Raw genomic sequence first — 20,093 nt, 5'->3', positions numbered from 1 at the left:
TAGACCACAACCTTTATTAATATATGTGTAAGATTCCATTTACTTGAGTGATTACTTGAGTGATAGAATGCAATAAGCATAGTGTGGCGGATGGCATGGGTCCACTTTGTTATATGCTCAGGGAGAACAGCCATGGACTGTGCAATACCTCCCACTGGACGCTAGATGGCCACCCTCCTGTGTTGGAGCAGTGCCTCGGTTTCCCGCTGGGCTCCATGGGAATTGGAGTTGGGCACATCCCTGTTGGGTAATGCAGGCACCGCCAGGGGGTGCTAAAGCTGGGACTCCTGAGCCCGTATGGGCAGCATATTCACCACACCCAGAAGTGCAGCCAGAACGCGGCAATCAACCACCTGGAGCACTTCCGGGTGGACTATAAAAGGGCCCAGCAACCACCACTCAATGGCTGTTGGGAGTCGGGAGGAGGAGGACGAAGCTTGAAGGAGGAGTGGTGGTGGTGGTGGAAGAAAGGAATTGTGTGGTGGTGTTTTGGGACTGTGTTGTGCCTGTGCGGGTCACGGGGAAGACGTGCCCCACAGGTGAAAAAAAATGAAACTTTCTGTAGTTTTTATATGTGCCTCCGGTGTAAGTCTGTGTCGGGTCAGGCACCTATATAGCGCCTTTTAAAGAGAGTATGTCATGTCTGGTGTGTTATATCTCAAATAAAATACACACAGTTACAAAAATGAAGTCTTCAATGAAAGTTACAAATTTAAACCATTTCAATCGGCCCCCCTTAGTCAAAAGGAAAAGAGACATTGCAATAGGTTATTATGGGTTAACTCATTTTTCCTATCATTCTGGAACTATTTAATTTTTCATGCTGGATTCTTACATACACAAGTTTGGCTAAGACTTTGTCATAAAGAAAATTAATGGTACATGTCATATAATGTGCAGTTCTCAAACAGTGGGATGAGTTGTCAATTTGAGCAAAAACTACTCAGTCTTTTAGATGTTACTACATAACAGCTTTTCTACCACTTTGAAGGAATGTTTGTTTAAATTTTGCTTCTTATTGTTAAGAGAGTAATAAATAAAACCTACCTGTTTTCATTGTGTTTATGATGGCCATTGGAGCATGTAGAACTGAGTGAAACATTTTCTTGTGTAAAATCTTTGATGCCGTTATAAGCGTGTGAACCAAAGGAAGTCCTCTGAAGAATCCCAATGCAAGAAGACTTTCGGCAGTGCCAACATATATATAAAATATGTAGAATGCACTGGATTTAGTAACATTTACTGGAAATTGTAAAGAAGACAAATTTCCTTTTTCGATGTAGCTGCTAGAAAATGGAAGAAAAAAAAAACAGTTAGGGTCGTGCAAAATTGAGAAAGGGATGAATTCCCAAAATGTTGACAACAAGCAAAACTACAAAATTAAGAATGCTACAAATATTAATTAAAGTAAAAACTTTTACATTTTGCTTTTTATATTGAATATGTTTTAGACTATCATTTTAGGTTTTATAATTTTCTTTAAACCATTTAATTTAGATTTACTTTACACTTTATTGGCAAATAACAACATACCATTTTGATTAGCACTTGTACAGTAAATAAGAATTTGACCGTACTCTGTACATATGTCAATACACACCTTACCTTTGTCCCGTCTTGTATAAAATATCACTTTATTAAAGCAGCATTCCTTGTACATTATTCATAGGTATATGTTGTGATTTTTATTTGGGACTGAGGTTTGCCAAACTCTTTATTAACAATGAACTTGCACGATAAAAAGACAACTGGAGGGAGCAACCAGTGCAAGAATTCCAACTTGTCGCCTATGCCATATCCAAACTGTAATGACATATTTTATTTTCCTCAAAAATTTCACATTTAGGTCAACTGTTTCAACAGCTAGAGTTCTGCCGCACTCTCACAAAGCAAATTCTGCTTCTAATGAGGGCGAGGACTGAGAGATTTTAGTCTATGTGGCGATCCCGGCCACTCCATACTGGTGAAGTCAACGGTCATGACATCTGGACAAATGATGTGCAGACCCCGAATGTATGGAACCCAAGATGCAACGTCTCATAAGAAACTTCCTGAGCTAACTTTGTATTTGTTGACAGTTTATAGCAATTGTTTGGATTTGTGCCTTTCATGATAATATTTTAATACCAAACCATAATACCAATACAGTATATTTGTGATCTTAGTAACAGTAAAATAATACAAAAATGCAAATACAGATACAAAAAAATAACAAAATATAAATAATATTTTATCTGTAATTTTTCATTTAAGTTTTTAATAAAGGTTTACAAATTAGATTACTTTTATGTTTCTATAGTACCCCTTCCTGATTAAAGGCTCAGAGTCATTTAACAAGTCTACAGATGAACTAGAAATAATAAAAAATTATAAATGGAAATACAGGTTTGGTTAAACTCAATGTAAAACAAGGCAGTTTCAAATTGATTAACATAAATGATTCTAACAATATACTAGAAATCCATTCACATTATTCTTGAGATTTTGCCAGTGGACAATGACAGAGAGGAAACAGAAAGTCCAGTCAGCAGAGTCCCTGGGGAAAATAACCTCTGGGTGGTCTACCATGGGTTATAACACAAAGTTGAGCACAAAATGAAAAGTATTCATCAACTCCAAGTAAAGTTACTTTTATGGGCTTGGTAAGACACTTAATTAATACATTCATTATCTTTTGTCACTGTAATATTTCATCTTTATTCTCATATTCAATTTAGTGTTATAATCTAAGTGATGACATTCTTACGTACTGTTTTCACAATTCACACATTTTTCTTACCTAAGAAGATATATTCCTACAAAGGATCCAGCCACCTAAATCAAGAAAAATCATAATTAGCATAAAAATGTTTTTGTGATTCCTTTAATTAACTACGAAACATTCTCAGGGCATTTATAAAAGTCTCTTTCCTTTCTTTTAAGATTTATTGTTGAATTCTTGGATTTCTATACATGTATTTTAGAATTACTTATAATCACAATGGAGAACCAGTTTAGTTCATATCAAAGTCTTTCATTTGTTGGCTTTGCGTCAAACTATTTTAACCCTGGTACTAAAATGCTGAAAGAATTATCATCTGTCATCACTGTTTGGAAGTTTTAAGGCATTTCCAATCAAGTTTGAGTCCTGCCACCTTCTTAATCCCATGGATCGAATGACCTACAAAGGCAATGGATTTAATAAAATATCAAAAGATGTGTTTTCAGTCATGGTTGAGGCCCACACCATTTCAAACCAGTGAGAAAGCAGCTTGATGGATAACCCTGGAGGAATACAAAAGGGAAAGGTCTTGTTCAAAAGTGGCCTGAGTGGAGAAGTGCTAGGGTGCAGAAACATCTTTACACTTATGTTGGCCCTTGGTAAGGGGTGCACAGCCTAAAAACGTATGCTAAAGAATGAAGACTGTAAATTCTCTAGGAACAAATGGAGGAACGGGTATCAGAAGTAACATCTTGCAATGGAGCTATAACTCATTTTCTTCAGGAATCTCTGCTTTGTTAAGTCATATAGTCGTATCTTTAAGAATTAAAAACATTTTTCATACCTTCCCTCTACTCAAAATTCTCATTGGGGTCAATGTCCAGCTTTCCAGTGCATATTGAACATTAGCTTGACATCATGAAAACTTCCAGATGAGATTGGAGTGCATGGTGCCTCCCGTTAATTTCCAGGTTTCTTTAATATCCCATTTCCTTCATTTTTACTTAATATATTTATTTAATAGTGTTGTGATATGAAATTTTGCATATAAGTTGATAAATATTTTGTATGTCTTTATTTGTAACTTAGTCAAAGCAATGTAATATTAGTGTTACATTATTGATAATAATAGCAATTCATTTGATGGTTTAAGAACCCCTTTCCCCCTTTTAGGAATAAGTGCCTCAAACAAGTTTGGCCAATCTTTCTCTGCTTAAGTCTCTCAGTCAACCCCGACAGGAAAGCCAGGCTGCCTAACTACCAAGCTTTACCTTAACACATGGTTTGGAGGGCAGGTGTGAAGATATTCATCCTCCCATTGGTCTGAAGTATCACTGTTTGGAACTGTCTTGTATCAAAAGCCTTTAAGTGCCACAACACCCTATTGGCTCTAGAGGATGGACAGAAAACCTATAAATTTGCTTGCTTTACCTCTCCCTCTCTCTCTCTGACCAAACTGATGAAAGACCATCTTACACCATGAACTGAAAAGGACAACACAATGAAGAGCACAGCTTGGCTGCCATATTGAGACAGGCATGCGGCCTGTTCTGAAGAAAGCTGACCACAAATGATGACTTAACTAGAGACATTTTAAGTAACTAACAAGTCTGTGTGCTTCCGGAAACTACACATCACCATTTATCAGGTTGTATGGTTGCCAGTATTCAAATGCACTTTGCATATTGTCATTATTTATGAATATTATCAATAATACATTATTTAAATTGTAACTTAACTCCTGCTTGTCTTTTACTAAACCTAATTGCCTGAGGTTATAGATGTAGAAGGGAAGGTGGAGAGAAGTTATGTAGTAACTTATAAACAGTGCTAAGTCTGTGAGATTTGAGGCATTCTGACAAAGGCTACATATTAATAATACAAAAGGGGAAAGTAGAGTAAAATATTACTCTACCAAAACAAATAGTACATTTGAATTTTTTTTCTTGTGTGTTTTATCATGAGAGTGTAATTTTAACTGTATTGAGATACTGATATTTCATCTACAGACATCTGCATTCTTCATTCATGCTAATACTATGAAGACTTTTCAGCTTTCTATGTGGTATTTAATCTTCATATTGTACATTGTCATATCAAGCTACAGTGATCACTTATGATTTTATTTTCTATCAAGGAAAATATCACTCCTATCTCCTAAATTGTAGAGAAGTCCTTTAACAGAATGGGAACAGATTTTGAGGGATCCTTATTTAAATACTGTAGATGACTGTTTTCTAGATTTAGGAAATACAAGATCTCAAAATGAGCATTAAAAATAAATGAACATGCTATTTTTAAAGTAGATTTTTAGATGGGATGTTGGGTCTTACCTCAATGGCAAATACAAACAGAATAAAGATCAGAACAAAAATGACAGTTTTATTGATAGTCAAGTATCGCAGATATGTACTCCAAGTGGTCGTTTCACTGAAGTGTTCATTATCATCAATAAAGCATTCCTAGAAGAAAGGGAAAAATAGGTTACACTTTAAGTATTGATTAAAGTGAATGATAAATAACCTATTTACTTTATCTAAAATAAGGAACAAGAAAGACATTTAAACTAATAGCAAATTAAAGTAGCATATAATGCAGTAAAACCAAGTTAATCTATATCTATGTTCACTGTTCAGTGCTTTATAAATTAATGATAATCATGGCAAATGATACTTTATGCTACAGTAGGTATAACAAGATATATAGTGGGTCATAATACCCAGTAAATCCATCCATCCAAAAGTCAAATTACTGACCCTTTTATGGCACTACTGGTTGACAGTAGGCTGGAGTCACTCCTGGCAGCATCGAGTCCAAGACAAGAACCAGCTGTGAAGGACTAGTGCACCTTCAGTAACACCAGCCAAGTTTAAAGTCATCTAATGCTTATGTCTCTGGGATGTGGGAGGAACTAGATCTTAAATTAATCAAAATTACACCAATACTTGTGAAAATATGCAAATGTTAAAATGACTCTGATCTGTATTGCACTACTGCATTTGTAAATCTGTAAGGGGCCAGAGAACAATCTGCTTCTATTAAAGAATACTATGATGCATGGCATCTGATGTTGTAGTTAAAACAAGAGTGAATCTGTATTCAACACTGAACCCGTGCAGAGTAAGTAACAAGAACAGAAAGAAAAGTGGAAAAAAAAAACGGAAAGTAATGAGTGGCAACTCCAGGACAGGCAGGCAGGCAGTCAATTGCAGGGCACCCTTATGCACATCCTTAAAATAAGTTAGTTATAACTCTTGTATGCTTGAAACCTAAAATTATCATTCATATGCAGCTGTTCTTTGAGGAAATCTGTTCTGCCAATTTAAAAAAAAAAAACTCATTGATTACCAAATTAAGAAATATAATTTCTTTAATAAAGAAAGGCCACTTATGGCAATCTTTGATATCACGTTTCATTAGTAATACTTGCTGATCATAGTAATGGTGATGTATTGCTGCTTAGTTAGAAATACAAATAAAAACTTCACTGTACTCTGGAAATGTGAAAATAATACTTAAAATGGAAAGCAGAAGACAAATACTAATAAATAATAATAAATACTAATAAAATTCAACGTTTCATTTATAGTCACTAAATTTTGGTAGTACGAGCAAAATACACAAACAACTTGATGCAATCAGAATTTCTTGGTGCTGGTTGTTTGGTGGCCTTTTTACACACTTTTAGGGAAACAAAACAAAAAAGTAACATACAGTTTTTAAACAGAAGGAAACTGGGGCTTGTATTTTCTTCAATATCCAAAAGAAGGATAAATACTTTTGACAAAATATAAAAAGTTGACTACTTATTAAATCAAAGATACAAATTAGGAATGGTGGAGGAATATAGAATTATGAAGGTTTAAGAAAAGAATGGTTATCTCCATTAGTTTTAATTCCAAACATTTAACACTGCTGGTTTGACTTTGTGTTGAATGAGAGGTTGCTCATGGAGTCCCGAATGAGGCACATTACCTACATTATGAGGGAGCGTCAGTTACGGCACTACGGCCATGTGGTGCGTCTCCCCGAGGGTGATCCAACTTATAGGATCCTCATTGTTGCTGGCTGAACACCAAGGGGACACCCATGTAACACCTGGCTGTGGCAGATAGAAGGTCATTTCTGTAGGGTGGGACTGGACCGCGTGTCTGCCTGGGGGGTTGCCAACAGGGATCCAAACTGTTTTGTCATGTGGTAGGTGGGGCAATGTGCAGTACCAGTGTATGCCCCCAACCTAACCTGACCTGACCTACAACTGCTATAATACAAGTGTGGAACACACACAAATCCATGATTTTGCATGAAAAAACTAGCACTCTACCTTCCCTGACCACTTAAGGGAATGCAAGTCTTATTACACGTGGATTAGCCCTTCAAAGACAACTGTAAATTCATAAGGCTTTACAGACCTTTGTAGCCCCCACGTGCAACTGCATAGTACAAGCGTGCTATGCTGCCCACAGATATTTTCAAAAATACTTTCAAAGTTAATATTCTTTGTTTCTTCTCCAGAGCAACAAATTACCTTTTATTATTAAATGGAATGAATGTCTCCGTTGAATAGATTTTTTTTTTCTTACACATAGTTACTGTTTCTTACTTCAGAATGAGGACAAGTTGCACTTCCACATGAATTGACTTCTGTACTTGAATGTACTTTTGGCTGGAGGCTGCATTTACAGTAAGTGGCTATCAAGGTAATCCCATTTTCACTGTCATACAGTTCCAATTAGCACCCACTGTTCCTAATGTTGCCTCTAGTAAGTAGCAACCCTAGGAATTCTGAACTTTGGAAAAATATTGTAACATTTGAAACAAATATTCCAATATTGCCAATTGTTGTATATTATGGTTTCTATATCATACAAACCGGGGGGTTGGTGGCAGAATTGGCACTCGAGCCACCATAAAAAACCTCCCTGTGTTCCACTCCATCTGAACTAGTGTGGTGCTGAGGTGTCACCCACTGCATGGCTGCACTTGGGTCCTAATCTGGGATCCTGAGTTGGTTTGTCACGTGGTGGGTGTGGCAATGCGCTATATCAGTGCGTGGTCCTAACCTCCTCCTCCTCCTATATCATCTCTCTATATATAAAATCCAACGTCTGTCTGTATGTCTGTCCGCTTTTCATAAGAGAACTACTTAACAGATTTAGATCAGGTTTTTTTCTATAATTTGCTTGAATTTTCCAGTTGATTTTATGACTTCTGTCATCATGCTAAGTATTATAGTTCAGTTGTGGTACCAATTTATTTGCGTGAATCTGAGAGAAAGACAGTGGGCCGAGGGGAGGGGGAGGCGGGGACCTTCGTCATTCACTCGCCAGCCTCCATTTGAGTCACTCTACCTCTCACCACATGTTAGAGCGTACCTTGCTTCCGCTTAGCTAGCAGCACCTGGTTGTTCAGCAGACATTATCATCTAGAGATTGTTAAAGAGTTACGTTTGATGTTTTTGAGAGAGAGAGGGATATCACAGCTACGTGTGTTTTAGACGATACCTGCTCATTGACAGAGACAGCATGGCCACGTGCTCTTCTCACCAGGCAGGGACGCTCTCTAGTCAGAGCTGAACACAATCAGATACAGTGGCAATGTTTGACGTTGGAACGTACCTACCTTCTGCTTGGCCAGAGATAACTTGCCAACTTTTTGGGAAAAAAGAGATCACATCTACATTCTCGCCCCGATAGCAAAACCAAAAATATTGCATATCAAGAGGCCCTCTTGACATTGATTTTTAACGTTTGTCCTTTTTCACTACTACGCAGGCGGAGCCGCTGGGGACAACTAGTACCAGATAATCAGGACGGAATGGTGGTGTAGTGGCTGGCATTTTTCTCTTACATCTCCAGAGTACTACCTCTAAACTTTGACTCAGTAACTATCTGAGAGAAATTCCACGTTATCTCCATGTCTGTGAGGGTTTTTGTAGAGGTTCTTCCAAATTTTTACTTGCATACTAAAGATGTATGTTAGGTTACTTCATTATTCTGAGATGATCCTGTACGAATAAATGTATCATTAATGAACTGAACACTTTCATAAGCATACTGTGCTTCATGCTGTCAATGTGCTTTTGGGTTTTCACAACAGAAAGTGGATTAAGCATGTCGAGAAATGAATGGATGGAGGGAAAATTATAATTTTCTATGCTCTAAATTAATAACTATTTGGATGAAATTTTTTTACGAAGGACTGAAGCTCATCTATGGAAGGTCAGACAACAAGCTTACTATCTCCCAATTTGCATTTAAAATTCTCAAAGGGCCAGTAGTTCACAAATACATTAATTGATCTTGAAATGGTGATTACTGTCATTTTGCTTACTCAAAATACAGAATATCATCTGAGATGTGCATCTATTTATTTTTAAGCCTGCAGTACAATTTAAACATACTGCAAAAAAAAAAACTTGAGTAATGTAACATTGAGCTTCACATACCCTTAGATCATCTTCACTGATTTCCTCACTGACATCAAAAATACTGTCTTTTGATAAGCGCCTGGCATAAATGTCCAGTTCGGTTGAAAATGCAGAAGGAGGTGCCACAGACATTTTGCGAAAGGTAGTATTGCGTCTGTTGCGTAAACCCTGATTTTGAACACCAGTCATAAATGCCAATACTGACTGCCTCCGTTGGCCTGGGAAGCTTGGCCCGCTGCTGATTATGTTACTGCGTGGCAGAAGACCTTCTCCTTGCTCAGAATCTGGAACAAATGAAAGCTTTCTCTCTCCAGTTTCACTGAACACGTCCTCCGTCCCATTCAGCACGATGGAAATCTTTCTACCAGAGCTTAGGGAGTTCATGACTGCCGATGATTTTCTCTTTTCAATAATTTCCGTGGCTGTTTGTTTAAATGAATGCCTCGTTGACTCAATATGCAGACCCCCTGTTTCACTGTCCACTGAGCACCGCCGCAACGTTTCTGTCAAGATGGAGTTTCTTCGGTCGTCACTATAATTGTCGTATATCTCTAGACCTGTCAGCTTTGCAATAAAATCAGGCTTCTGATTCTGCAGTTCTGAATACGTTCCATAGAAGTAGCAGATGCCATTGTGTAGCAGCAAAACCTTGTCTGCCTTTTTCAGATGCTCAAGTTTTGAAGTCACTAGGATGCGGGTCTTATGTGCCATTAGTTTGCATAAGCATCTGTAAGAAAAACATACTGATGTAGCTTTTTTAATGAAAAGAATTATACGGTGCATCTAATTAACATAGAGAAGAGTTTAGATAGATAGATAGATAGATAGATAGATAGATAGATAGATAGATAGATAGATAGATAGATAGATAGATAGATAGATAGATAGATAGATAGATAGATAGATAGATAGATAGATAGATACTTCATTACTCCCAAGGGGAAATTCACATATTCCAGCAGCAGTATACTGATACAAAAAACAATTTTAAATTAAAGAGTAATAAAAATGCAGGTAAAACAGACAATGACTTGTATAATGTTTACCCCCCACTGGTGGAATTGAAGAGTCGCATAGTGTGGGGGAGGAACGATCTCCTCAGTCTGTCAGTGGAGCAAGACAGTGACAAAAGTCTGTCACTGAAGCTACTCCTCTGCCTGGAGATGATCCTGTTCAGTGAATGCAGTGGATTCTTCATGATTGACAGGAGTTTGCTTAGTGCCCGTCGCTCTGCCACAGATGTTAAACTGTCCAACTTTAATCCTACAATAGAGCCTGCCTTCTTAACAAGTTTGTCCAGGCGTGAGGCGTCTTTCATCTTTATGCTGCCACCCCAGCACACCACCATGTAGAAGAGGGCACTCGCCACAACCGTCTGGTAGAACATCTGCAGCATCTTACTGCAGATGTTGAAGGATGCCAACCTTCTCAGAAAGTATAGTCTGCTCTGACCTTTCTTACATAGAGCATCAGTATTGGCAGTCCAGTCCAATTTGTCATCCAGCTGCACTCCCAGGTATTTATAAGTCTGCACCCTCACCATAATAATAAATCACAATCTTAGAAGAAAGCATAAAAGGAAATAAAAAGTGTAGGAATCCTCTGACGTGAAAACAACAGAATTGTAGTTGAACTCTCAGTTTGTCCTTCTGTTACTGATTTTAAAGGGTTGTTTTCAATCAACAATAGGCTAAAGTATACATATTTAAATATTTGTGTTGGGCTGTGATGTTTTCCAATTAATCTGTTGGTTTTACTATCTATTATTTGCTATTATTATCTTAGACTGATAATTGCTATGCCACTTGCATTTCCTACGAAGCTGGCACACCTGCACAGTTAAAACACCCTCACTCCACTCCTCGTTCATTCACCTTTGAGTGTATGGCTTGTCATACGTCGCTCCAACTTCAGCATTCAGTTTGCTGACAACACCACCATCTTAGACCTGCTCATAAACAATTATGAGAAGGCTTAGACAGAGAAGAGGCTTCTGACACTGTGGGGCAGCACAACAATCTCACTTAATATAAGAAAAACCAAACAACTGGTCACCGACTTCGGAAGAAAGAGATGGACCGCACTCCCGTTCAAATCAGAGACGACGTTGGGCAGAAGGTCAGCACTTAAAATTTCTGATAATCCAAAGTGGACACTAAATATCTTAGCTATATTCAAGAAGATTCACCAACACAGATAATGTCCACATGTATGTTCACCAAAATTCTACAGAAGTACAGTGGTACTGAAACACAATGGCAACATAACATCCTAGTATGGTAGCTACCTAGCCCAGGGCTGCAAGGCAATACAGAGACTGACAGTCAGCACAGAATATTACTGGAAAGCAGTTCCCCAAAGTCTAGGACTTAAATAACACACACTGCTATACAAACTTCATTATTAAAGCTCTTGGACATCCAATGTGGTCACTTTTCTTCCTCATGCATTTAAGTAAACAGTAATATAGAAGAAACCACTAACATGCGCACCACATGCAAACCAGCAAATGTATACTTGTCAGTTAAATACACCTGGTATATAGAATATGCTGCAGTAGCGTCTTATGTTCTCGTCATTGTCTGTGGTTGGGTTTAAACCATCAAGCCTGTAGAAGACCTGTAATTGAATTGTAATATGCACATAACAATAAACATGAACTTTAACCTAAGAGTTCACAATAAAGCTTCCTTATAAATTATTGAGAATCTTTCCTTACTTTGTAAACAAATGTATTCAAGATTAATTGAAGACACAGCGGTCAAACAGACCTCATTGACACTTCGCCGAACGAGAACCCCAGTTTCCTTTCTAGCTGGTATGTGTCTATTTTCCTTCTGGTAATGCTTGGCTCCTCCAGGTACTCTGGTTTCCTCCTACGTCCCGATGAGATGCAGGAAGGTTGACTAGTAACCCTAAAATAGCTTCAAGAGTTTGCATGTGCTTTGCGATGGATTGTTTGTGATTGGTGTGCTGTGTGATGGACTGTTGATTGCTGACTTTGGATTACGTTTTTGTTCGTCATTACCCTATGCTGGTTAAACAGGTTCAGAAGAGAAATGGCTCAATCTGTTGCATAATGTCTTGTGTTTTATTAGTATTGCTTTTGAATTATAATTTATAAAAATGGCAAGTTTCATGCAGGGCTATAAACCTGGCCACTAAGAATTGCCCAGCCAGCCATCCATTACCCAACCTGCTATATCCTAACTACAGGGTCACGGGGGTCTGCTGGATCCAATCCCATCCAACACAGAGCAGGGCACCAGCCCACTGCAGGGCCACTAAGAATTGTCTTTTATAAAATTAAGGTGAATTAAAGAAGCAATTTAAATATCCACATCCAGATTCTTTGCACTCAAAAACAGCACCTCAAGTCATGGATGGATGGTCGCAGTCTGCGTCTCTCGACTCAAATCCCAGATGTGATGTTATGTTTTCATCAAAAAGAACTACAAGCTTCAATAGTGATGCTCCAGTTGTCGCTATTTTTTCAAAAAGATTTCATTCTAATAACTGAATTTATATAAGCTTTCAAAACTACTTTGATTCAGGATTCTCCCAATACCATATAGATATGCTTTATCTTTCATTTGACAGGGTAACATTTGCTACAACAAAATGATATAAAAGCAAAAAAAAATACTTCTTTGCGAACAGTTAGATAATGCACCTTGACTTACCTTTCAAAGATTTCCTTCTCTGTTACAATATCCAAGTGGCTAAAAGGAGAATCTATTAAATAAAGATCAGCATCTTTGTATACTGCTCTGCAAACAGAATAGAAAAAGAGAAACTATAAAATGCTGTGTGTGCTCCTTTCAAAAAATAAATTAAAACATTCACGACACCCATGTATAAAACTGCTGCTCCTTTAGTGCTCCAGACTTGCCTAATATAACCCAGAGCCTGACTAAACTCTGGGTAGGCTTTGTAAGTAGTTATGTCTCACTGAAAAAGCACATTGTGTCAGACTAATCAAAGTCCGAGGTTTTTTTTTTATATTTAATTAGCCACACGGAAGGAAAGAACAGAGAACAGCTTTTGTGCAAGCAGTTGTGGAAGGTACAGGCCGGCGAGCAGAGACAGCCATATTCATATTCTGTATATGTAAACATTGAGCACATATGGGTTAAAGAAGCAATTGTTGCAGCTTAATCCAAGAGTCCATAAAACATGAATGAGATAAAGCTGATTGAGTTTACTCTGCATACAGTAAGTTAATACCAAATATAGTCGCTTTTTGCCTCCTGTGTGCAATAATAAAAGGTACTGTAATATTAGGCATACATTGCAAAACATGTCAGTTTTTGCACAGAAAATTTTATTCTCCAACATGTTATTAGCTTTACAGACTAAAAATGATCTTTATCTCCACTTTCTTCTAACAACCAAACATGTAGCTGTTTTATTAGCTTCTTCTTTTTGGTTAAGAAAAATGGTGATTGCACTTCCACTGAGAGTATCCTCTTAAGATGCTTTACAAGGTAAAAAAAAAAAAAGATTACATATATAAGCAACGTAAAGGAAAATCATTCACTGTGTTAAACTGCCTCTCAAAATTAAAGCAGACTTCAGGAGCTGATGACAAAGTTTCTAAACAAATTTGGAGAAATGAGACTAATACAGCAGATTTCAGAAAGCAGAAACAACAGATGATCGATATACATGTGAAATGGCAGAGGCATAAACTCCACAACAGAATACCTTTACAGAAAAAAATAATAGAAGATCAGCTCAAAAATTAAACACTAGTGGACCTGAAAGACCCAATGAGAATAGGTGTCCAGTAATGGTTTGAAACTTATTCAAATAATGAGACAAAGTGTCAGGTCAGTCAGTCATTTTTTAACTTCCTTAGTTCTGAATAGGGCCGCAGGGGTCTACTCGAGCCAATCCCAGCTATCACAGGGCACAAGAAAGGAGGCCTACCATAGAAGTGAAGATGCCATACAACAGAAATGTTCAGATGTTGCAAGAGACAAACAGCAGAAGTGTGATTGTTGTAATGGCTGTGGCATGCCATGGAAGGCAATCCAGTGCGTTACAAGGCAAATCAAGGGCAGTGCCAAGATATTTAATGGTGAATAATGCACAAGAAAGCGGTTATGGCTAGAGGCCAAGTGTTCTTGGAAGAGATAGTAACTGGCAAACCACATATTGGATGGATGGGCAGAGAAAAAGTTGTACATGTGAGATGTGATGGTGTCAATTGTGTTTAGACTGTATTTCATTAATATGCAAAAATGTCATAATGTTAATTCACTACCAGGCCATAATGAAGCAAATACAGCATTCCATTAAGGCAGCACATACTGTATGATATTGCTTATTGTCATACATTTGCGCATGGGGAGCAGAAATTGGGAACAGCCCGGTATTTGAGTACACTTGACATGACCAAAGGGTACTGGCAAATTCCCTTAACGGCATCCGCTAAAGAGAAAACCGCTTTCATTACTCCTAGTGGACACTGGCAATACAAGGGTCTCCCATTCGGGCTGCACGGGGCAAGTTTCCAGCGTCTGGTAGATAGAGTGCTAAGGCCCCACCAGTCCTATTGTGCCACCTACCTCGATGACGTCGTCATTTTTTCCAGCACCTGGAAGGAGCATGTATTACAGGTTTATGCCATCCTCCTGACACTAGCGAAAGCCGGCCTATGCATCAACCCCGGAAGTGCTTCTTTGGGTTGACCGAGGCCAAATATATGGGCTACCTGATAGGAGTGGGGATGGTGAAACCACAGTGCTCAAAAATAAAAGTCATCTTAGAATGGCCCCATCCGATATTCAAGAAAAGGTGCAGGCATTCTTGGGGTTAGCAAGTTATTACCGCCGGTTTGTACCTCGCTTCTCTGAAAGGGCAGCACCCTTGATATGTTTGACAAAGAAAAGGCCCCTTTTCATGTGGTGTGGAATGAAGCCACGGAACAAGCATTCAGTGACTTAAAACAGGCCCTCACTTCGGCACCTCCCTTCCTTTTCTCCTCTAGACCGATGCTTTGGACACTGGCCTCAGTGCCATGTTGAACCAAAGTATCGACAGTGTCGAACACCCCGTGATGTACCTAAACCGGAAACTGTTAGACCGGGAGACGAGGTATGCGGCGGTGGAACGGGAAGCCCTGGTGATCAAGTGGGCGGTAACTCACTTGCGGTACTACCTGCTGGGTCGGGAATTCACCCTGGTGACGGACCATGCCGTCCTCCAGTGGATGGCCCTTCATAAGGAGTCGAATCCTCGGGTTACCAGGTGGTTTTTGGGCCTGCAGCCGTACAAGTTCACCTTCACTTATCGTCCGGGTAACCTTCAGGCCAACGCGGATGCACTCTCACGGGCTCACGACCTCTCAGTTCGGGCCACCCGATCTGGTAGGTCTGGGCTAGAGGGGGGGGTCATGTGATGCACAAGCGCATGGGGAGCAGTTTAAGGACTCAGACCACATCGCAACAACCCATGCCAAGGGACAGAGGTGGTGCACTAACCTTCCTCTTCTTATCTCATCAGCCAGAGCGAGGACTTGCTGCCGTAAGAAAGCCCAGGGTAAACAGAGAGAAGCCATACTTCCGGGTTCCCATCTTCCCTCCAGTCACAAGATGATGACATCGTTATCCCAGCATGCATCTCAGTTTTCCCAGCATCCCTGATTCAATTTCCTGTCCCTCTGTATAAATGTTCCCCCGTTTGCTTTATACTTTGTCTGATGTGACCATTTGCCTTGTATTGTGGAGACAGTACTCAATTTATGTTTCAGTAAACTGGGGCGGAAACCCCAAAAGTTTATACTGTGTGACTTTGCTTCTTCACATTATCTAACTTCAGGCGAGGTTCTGAATGAGGTGCCTCATAATAGCTTAGTGATAAACTAAAAGCAAGGCACTGCTTATTGGAAATACACAAGGCAACATTTAGGGTGCAAGGAAGTTTTATCAAATTAGGTATTATGAAAAATGGTGTCTCTCTAGGACTTAATCCATACAAATAATTTATATAATAATATACAGTATGCTGCCCGGGGTTTGTTTCCTGCCTTGTGCCCTGTGTTGGCTGGGATTGGCTCCGGCAGACCCCTGTGGCTCTGTAGTTGGGATATACCGGGTTGGGATAGACCTGGTTAAGTCTACACATAACACTAATGGCGCTTTTCCACCGCATATTACGGCACAGCACGGTTCAGTACAGCGCACCTTGGTTCGGCTCAGTTTGCGTTTCGACTGCAGTTTAGTACCACTTTAGAGTGGGCGGGATTATTCACGTGTCGTTATAGTTGCGCCGACCTCCTGAAAAACTTTTTCATTCCGCGTCGCCCCATCCAGCTCTCGCTGGATCCGCTCCTCAGCTACCAACGAGAGGAACGTCTGTACTTCCTCAATAGACCACGAAACAGCCATTTTTGGTTAAAGGTGCGTCCGAACCTTCGCTGGCTGTGCTAAAAATCTAGCGGGTCTGTTGTGTCTCGTGTCGCAAGTTCAGTGATGCAGTAATGACGATTTTCTCCAGCCAATCAGTGACCAGCAGAGTTTACACGTTACGTTTTGGTAATGGTTCGGCGTGCTTGGAACCTTGGCTGAGGTGGTACTAAAAAAAGGACCAGGTACCAGGTACTGTTCCCAGTGGAAAACCCCCCAAAAGTGAGCTGAACTGAACCGTGTCGTGCCGTACTATGCAGTGGAAAAGCACCATAAACTAGGTGGAATGGCTGAGTAAAATCAAAACAAATGGACAGGGACAGATTTCAAACGTGGGCCGATATATAGAAGATGAAGTTATCCATATATTAATACAACAAATGACGTGAAACCTGAAGGTACACCCTATGTGAAGGATTTAAAAGTTGTAGCGAAAAAGTCATTGCTAACATTCAGACAGTTTACAGAGGAGATTAAGAAGTCTACTAGGAGGTTTGGTTACATAGCACGCTATTACTGAGTACAGGTCAAGGCGGAGGTATAGGAAATATTTCATGCAGTTTGGTCTTATATCATAAAAAAATATGAACTATAGAAAAATCCCAAAGACTGTGGGTTATGAGATATAAGGAACAATTGAAGGAGCTGAATCTGTTCACGTTAAGCAAGCAGAGATTAAAAAGCAAAATGACCAAGCGGCTATTTTTACACTGCTAGTTGAATGTCATTTTTTCCAGCTCACATAGAAATGTGTTGTACAGTATAATATTTAACATGTTTTATACGTGTACTTAGGTTTTTTTTTTTTTTACCATCTGGACTCTATTTTGGAGATTTATTTTTTTTTGGATTTGATTGGTCAAAGGATAATTTTGTTCATCTCTCAATTAATTTCTTTTGTATATGTGATGTATTTTGGATGTGTCATGTGACCGTGATCATCACACTGATGAAGTCACAGAAGTGACGCTACAAACATGGCAGTGTTTACAATATGCATTATCCCTCGGGGGACACATGACATCTCGAAATTCTCTCTAGTGCAGTTAGCTTGACTTCCACGTAGGCCCTAGTGCCAGGGTTTTGACTTATTTGCTTTTGACTTTTGATTCACATTTTGGTCCTTTGATTCTTTTATGGTTGTGAACCTCCTTGCCTATCTTGGTGAAATCTTTGTTTAACAATAATATCTCCTGGATTATTTTTGCCACTCATAATAATCCGTTGATACTTACTTGTCTTGTAACATAAATGGAATAAATTACCAAGTAACAGAGTTCACACTCTGAGAATTTTAAATCCCGGTGTTATGCTACATTGCAATTCAGGTGAATAGTTACAGTCAAGGTATTGGTGTTGGGCTGAATGGCCTCTTTTCATCAAGCTTATGTTTGTTTTTATATATACACTGCATATATATATATATATATATATATATATATATATATATATATATATATATATATATATATATATATATATATATCTGTGTTTGTGTCTTCTAGTTATTATTGGTAATACTTGCAAAAATGTTCTATTTGTTTGGAGTTCTCCTATATTATTCTATTCTATTGTTAAGAGAGCTAAATAGGAGTTAACTGGACTGAATTAAATACTATGTTGTGTAATGGCTTTTTCAACTATATAAAAATGAGAAAAACAAACATGGCCTCCTGGTTTTAAAGTTATTATTAAATATGGATATCTAACAGAAGTTTAGGTCAAACATATTTTCCATTTTTTTAAAAAATATGTGTACAGTATGTGGAATTACCATATATACTCACGTTTAAGTTTAAGCCAGGGCTTGATTTTATCATGAATTTGATAATGTTGGTCGTATAAGTCAAATGCGGAAAACTCACTATTGGTCCAAGAGATTATGATATGCTAACACTCACCTGAGAGAGTAACCACGGAGCACAATACCTTTTTTTTCTAGGCATTGGGCCTATGTGACCACATGGTAAAAAAATAATAATAATAATAAGTGTCGTATTTTTGAACGGGTGTACAAGTCGGAGTCTGATTTTATGATTGATGTTTAAGGGCGAGTATGTATGATATTGTTTTTAGTTGACTAGATTACTGTAATGCACTCCTAACAGGACTCCCTCAGAAAGACTTCAAGCGGTTACAATTAACTGAATCTTAACTGGAAAAAGAACATCTAAGAACATCTCACCAGTTTTAACGTTGTTACATTGGATATCTGTGTCATTCAGAATTGGCTTTCAAATACTACACATGGTGTATAAAGTGTTAAATAATCTTGCTCCGTCGTATATTTTGGAAGGCCTTGTCCCCCTACACTTCAAGTTGCAACCTCAGATCTTCTAATGGTGATCTGCTTACAACTCTAAGAGCCAAGCTTAAAAGAAGTGGTGACGCGGCCATTTGCTGTTATGCACCTAAAATCTGGAATACTTTACCAATAGAAATTTGCCAGGCTAATACTGTTGAATACTAAAGAAAAAAAACTGCTAAAGATTCTTTATTTTAATTTGGCTTTTTCATAGCTATTTTTTATTTGTACTCCTAATGGACTATGTAAGCATAGAATTGTCATGTTCTTCATGGATCTGCTACCTTTACTAATCTGTACTATTCTCTGCTGTCTTTTCTGGTTCTCATCTCATCACCTGATCAAGGCACCATCACCATGCAGCTTCCTGTGTTTATGCATTGAATGGCGGGTGCCCCAGCTGTCCACGAGGCCGAGTTCATCGAATCCTTTCATATGAAGCCTGGAAACAAAGAGGAATGACTTAAGAACATTTATGTACTGTATGTAGAATGTCCAATGGGTGCTGGGTGGTCTTTTGGCCCTGGAACCTGTGAAGATTTTGTTTTTCCTCCAACCTAACTGCAGTTTAGTTTTTTCTGTCCTCCTGGCCATCTGACCTTATCACCAGACTTTCATCTCACGACATTGTATATAAGGACACTACTGTTCTACTTGATATTTTATTCTGTTTTTAAGATTGTCTAGATTCATTTGTTTTTTTCTTTGTTACTTTTCTTTAATATCATTGCCTAATCCTGTTTGTTTTTGTTTTCTTGTAACTTTTCCTTTGCCATCTTGTAAAACACTTTGAGCTACATTGTTTTTATGAAAATGTACTATACAAATAAATGTTGTTGTTATAAAATATGTACTTGTTGATACTTTGAGTGACAGCCAGCAACAGAACATCATTTTGCTGTGACAACAAAACTGTCAGTGGAATACCATATGAAAATTTGGAGGAAAACCTTTAAACTACAGAATAAATGAAAGAAGGACCGTAAGAACACTTGTGCAAAAAGTGAAGTCATTATTCTTATCAGATATAAATAGAAATGCTTCCATGGGTTGATATGTAGGTAAACACATTAGTGCAGCTGCCTTACAGTTCAAATTGTCTGCTGTCTGTGTCGAGTATGAATATTATTTCAATGTCATCCCCAGGCACTCTGATTTCCTACAATATCCCTTTAAATGTGCAGGTTAGACTTAGAGAAGAATGGCAATCCACATGGGACAAGGCACTGGCACACTCCTTCTGAG

At 38.5% G+C, this 20,093-nt stretch overlaps 1 protein-coding gene across 1 annotated transcript in view; it reads right to left on the bottom strand.

The window, feature by feature from the left end:
• The window catches only part of cftr (CF transmembrane conductance regulator), a 135,151-nt gene that overhangs the window by 38,276 nt on the left and 76,782 nt on the right, over positions 1–20,093 (bottom strand). The window contains exons 13-17 of the mRNA XM_039761403.1: positions 12,815–12,901; positions 9,150–9,858; positions 5,035–5,163; positions 2,780–2,814; positions 1,048–1,286 (exon numbers count right to left, since the gene is read on the bottom strand). Of these exons, the coding sequence (XP_039617337.1) occupies positions 1,048–1,286; positions 2,780–2,814; positions 5,035–5,163; positions 9,150–9,858; positions 12,815–12,901 (1,199 nt within the window). The remainder of the gene's footprint in view (positions 1–1,047; positions 1,287–2,779; positions 2,815–5,034; positions 5,164–9,149; positions 9,859–12,814; positions 12,902–20,093) is intronic.

The sequence above is a fragment of the Polypterus senegalus genome, chromosome 8, assembly GCF_016835505.1.
Source record: "Polypterus senegalus isolate Bchr_013 chromosome 8, ASM1683550v1, whole genome shotgun sequence".
Classification (NCBI taxonomy): domain Eukaryota; kingdom Metazoa; phylum Chordata; class Cladistia; order Polypteriformes; family Polypteridae; genus Polypterus; species Polypterus senegalus.
This window is presented reverse-complemented; position numbering and strand designations above follow the sequence as displayed.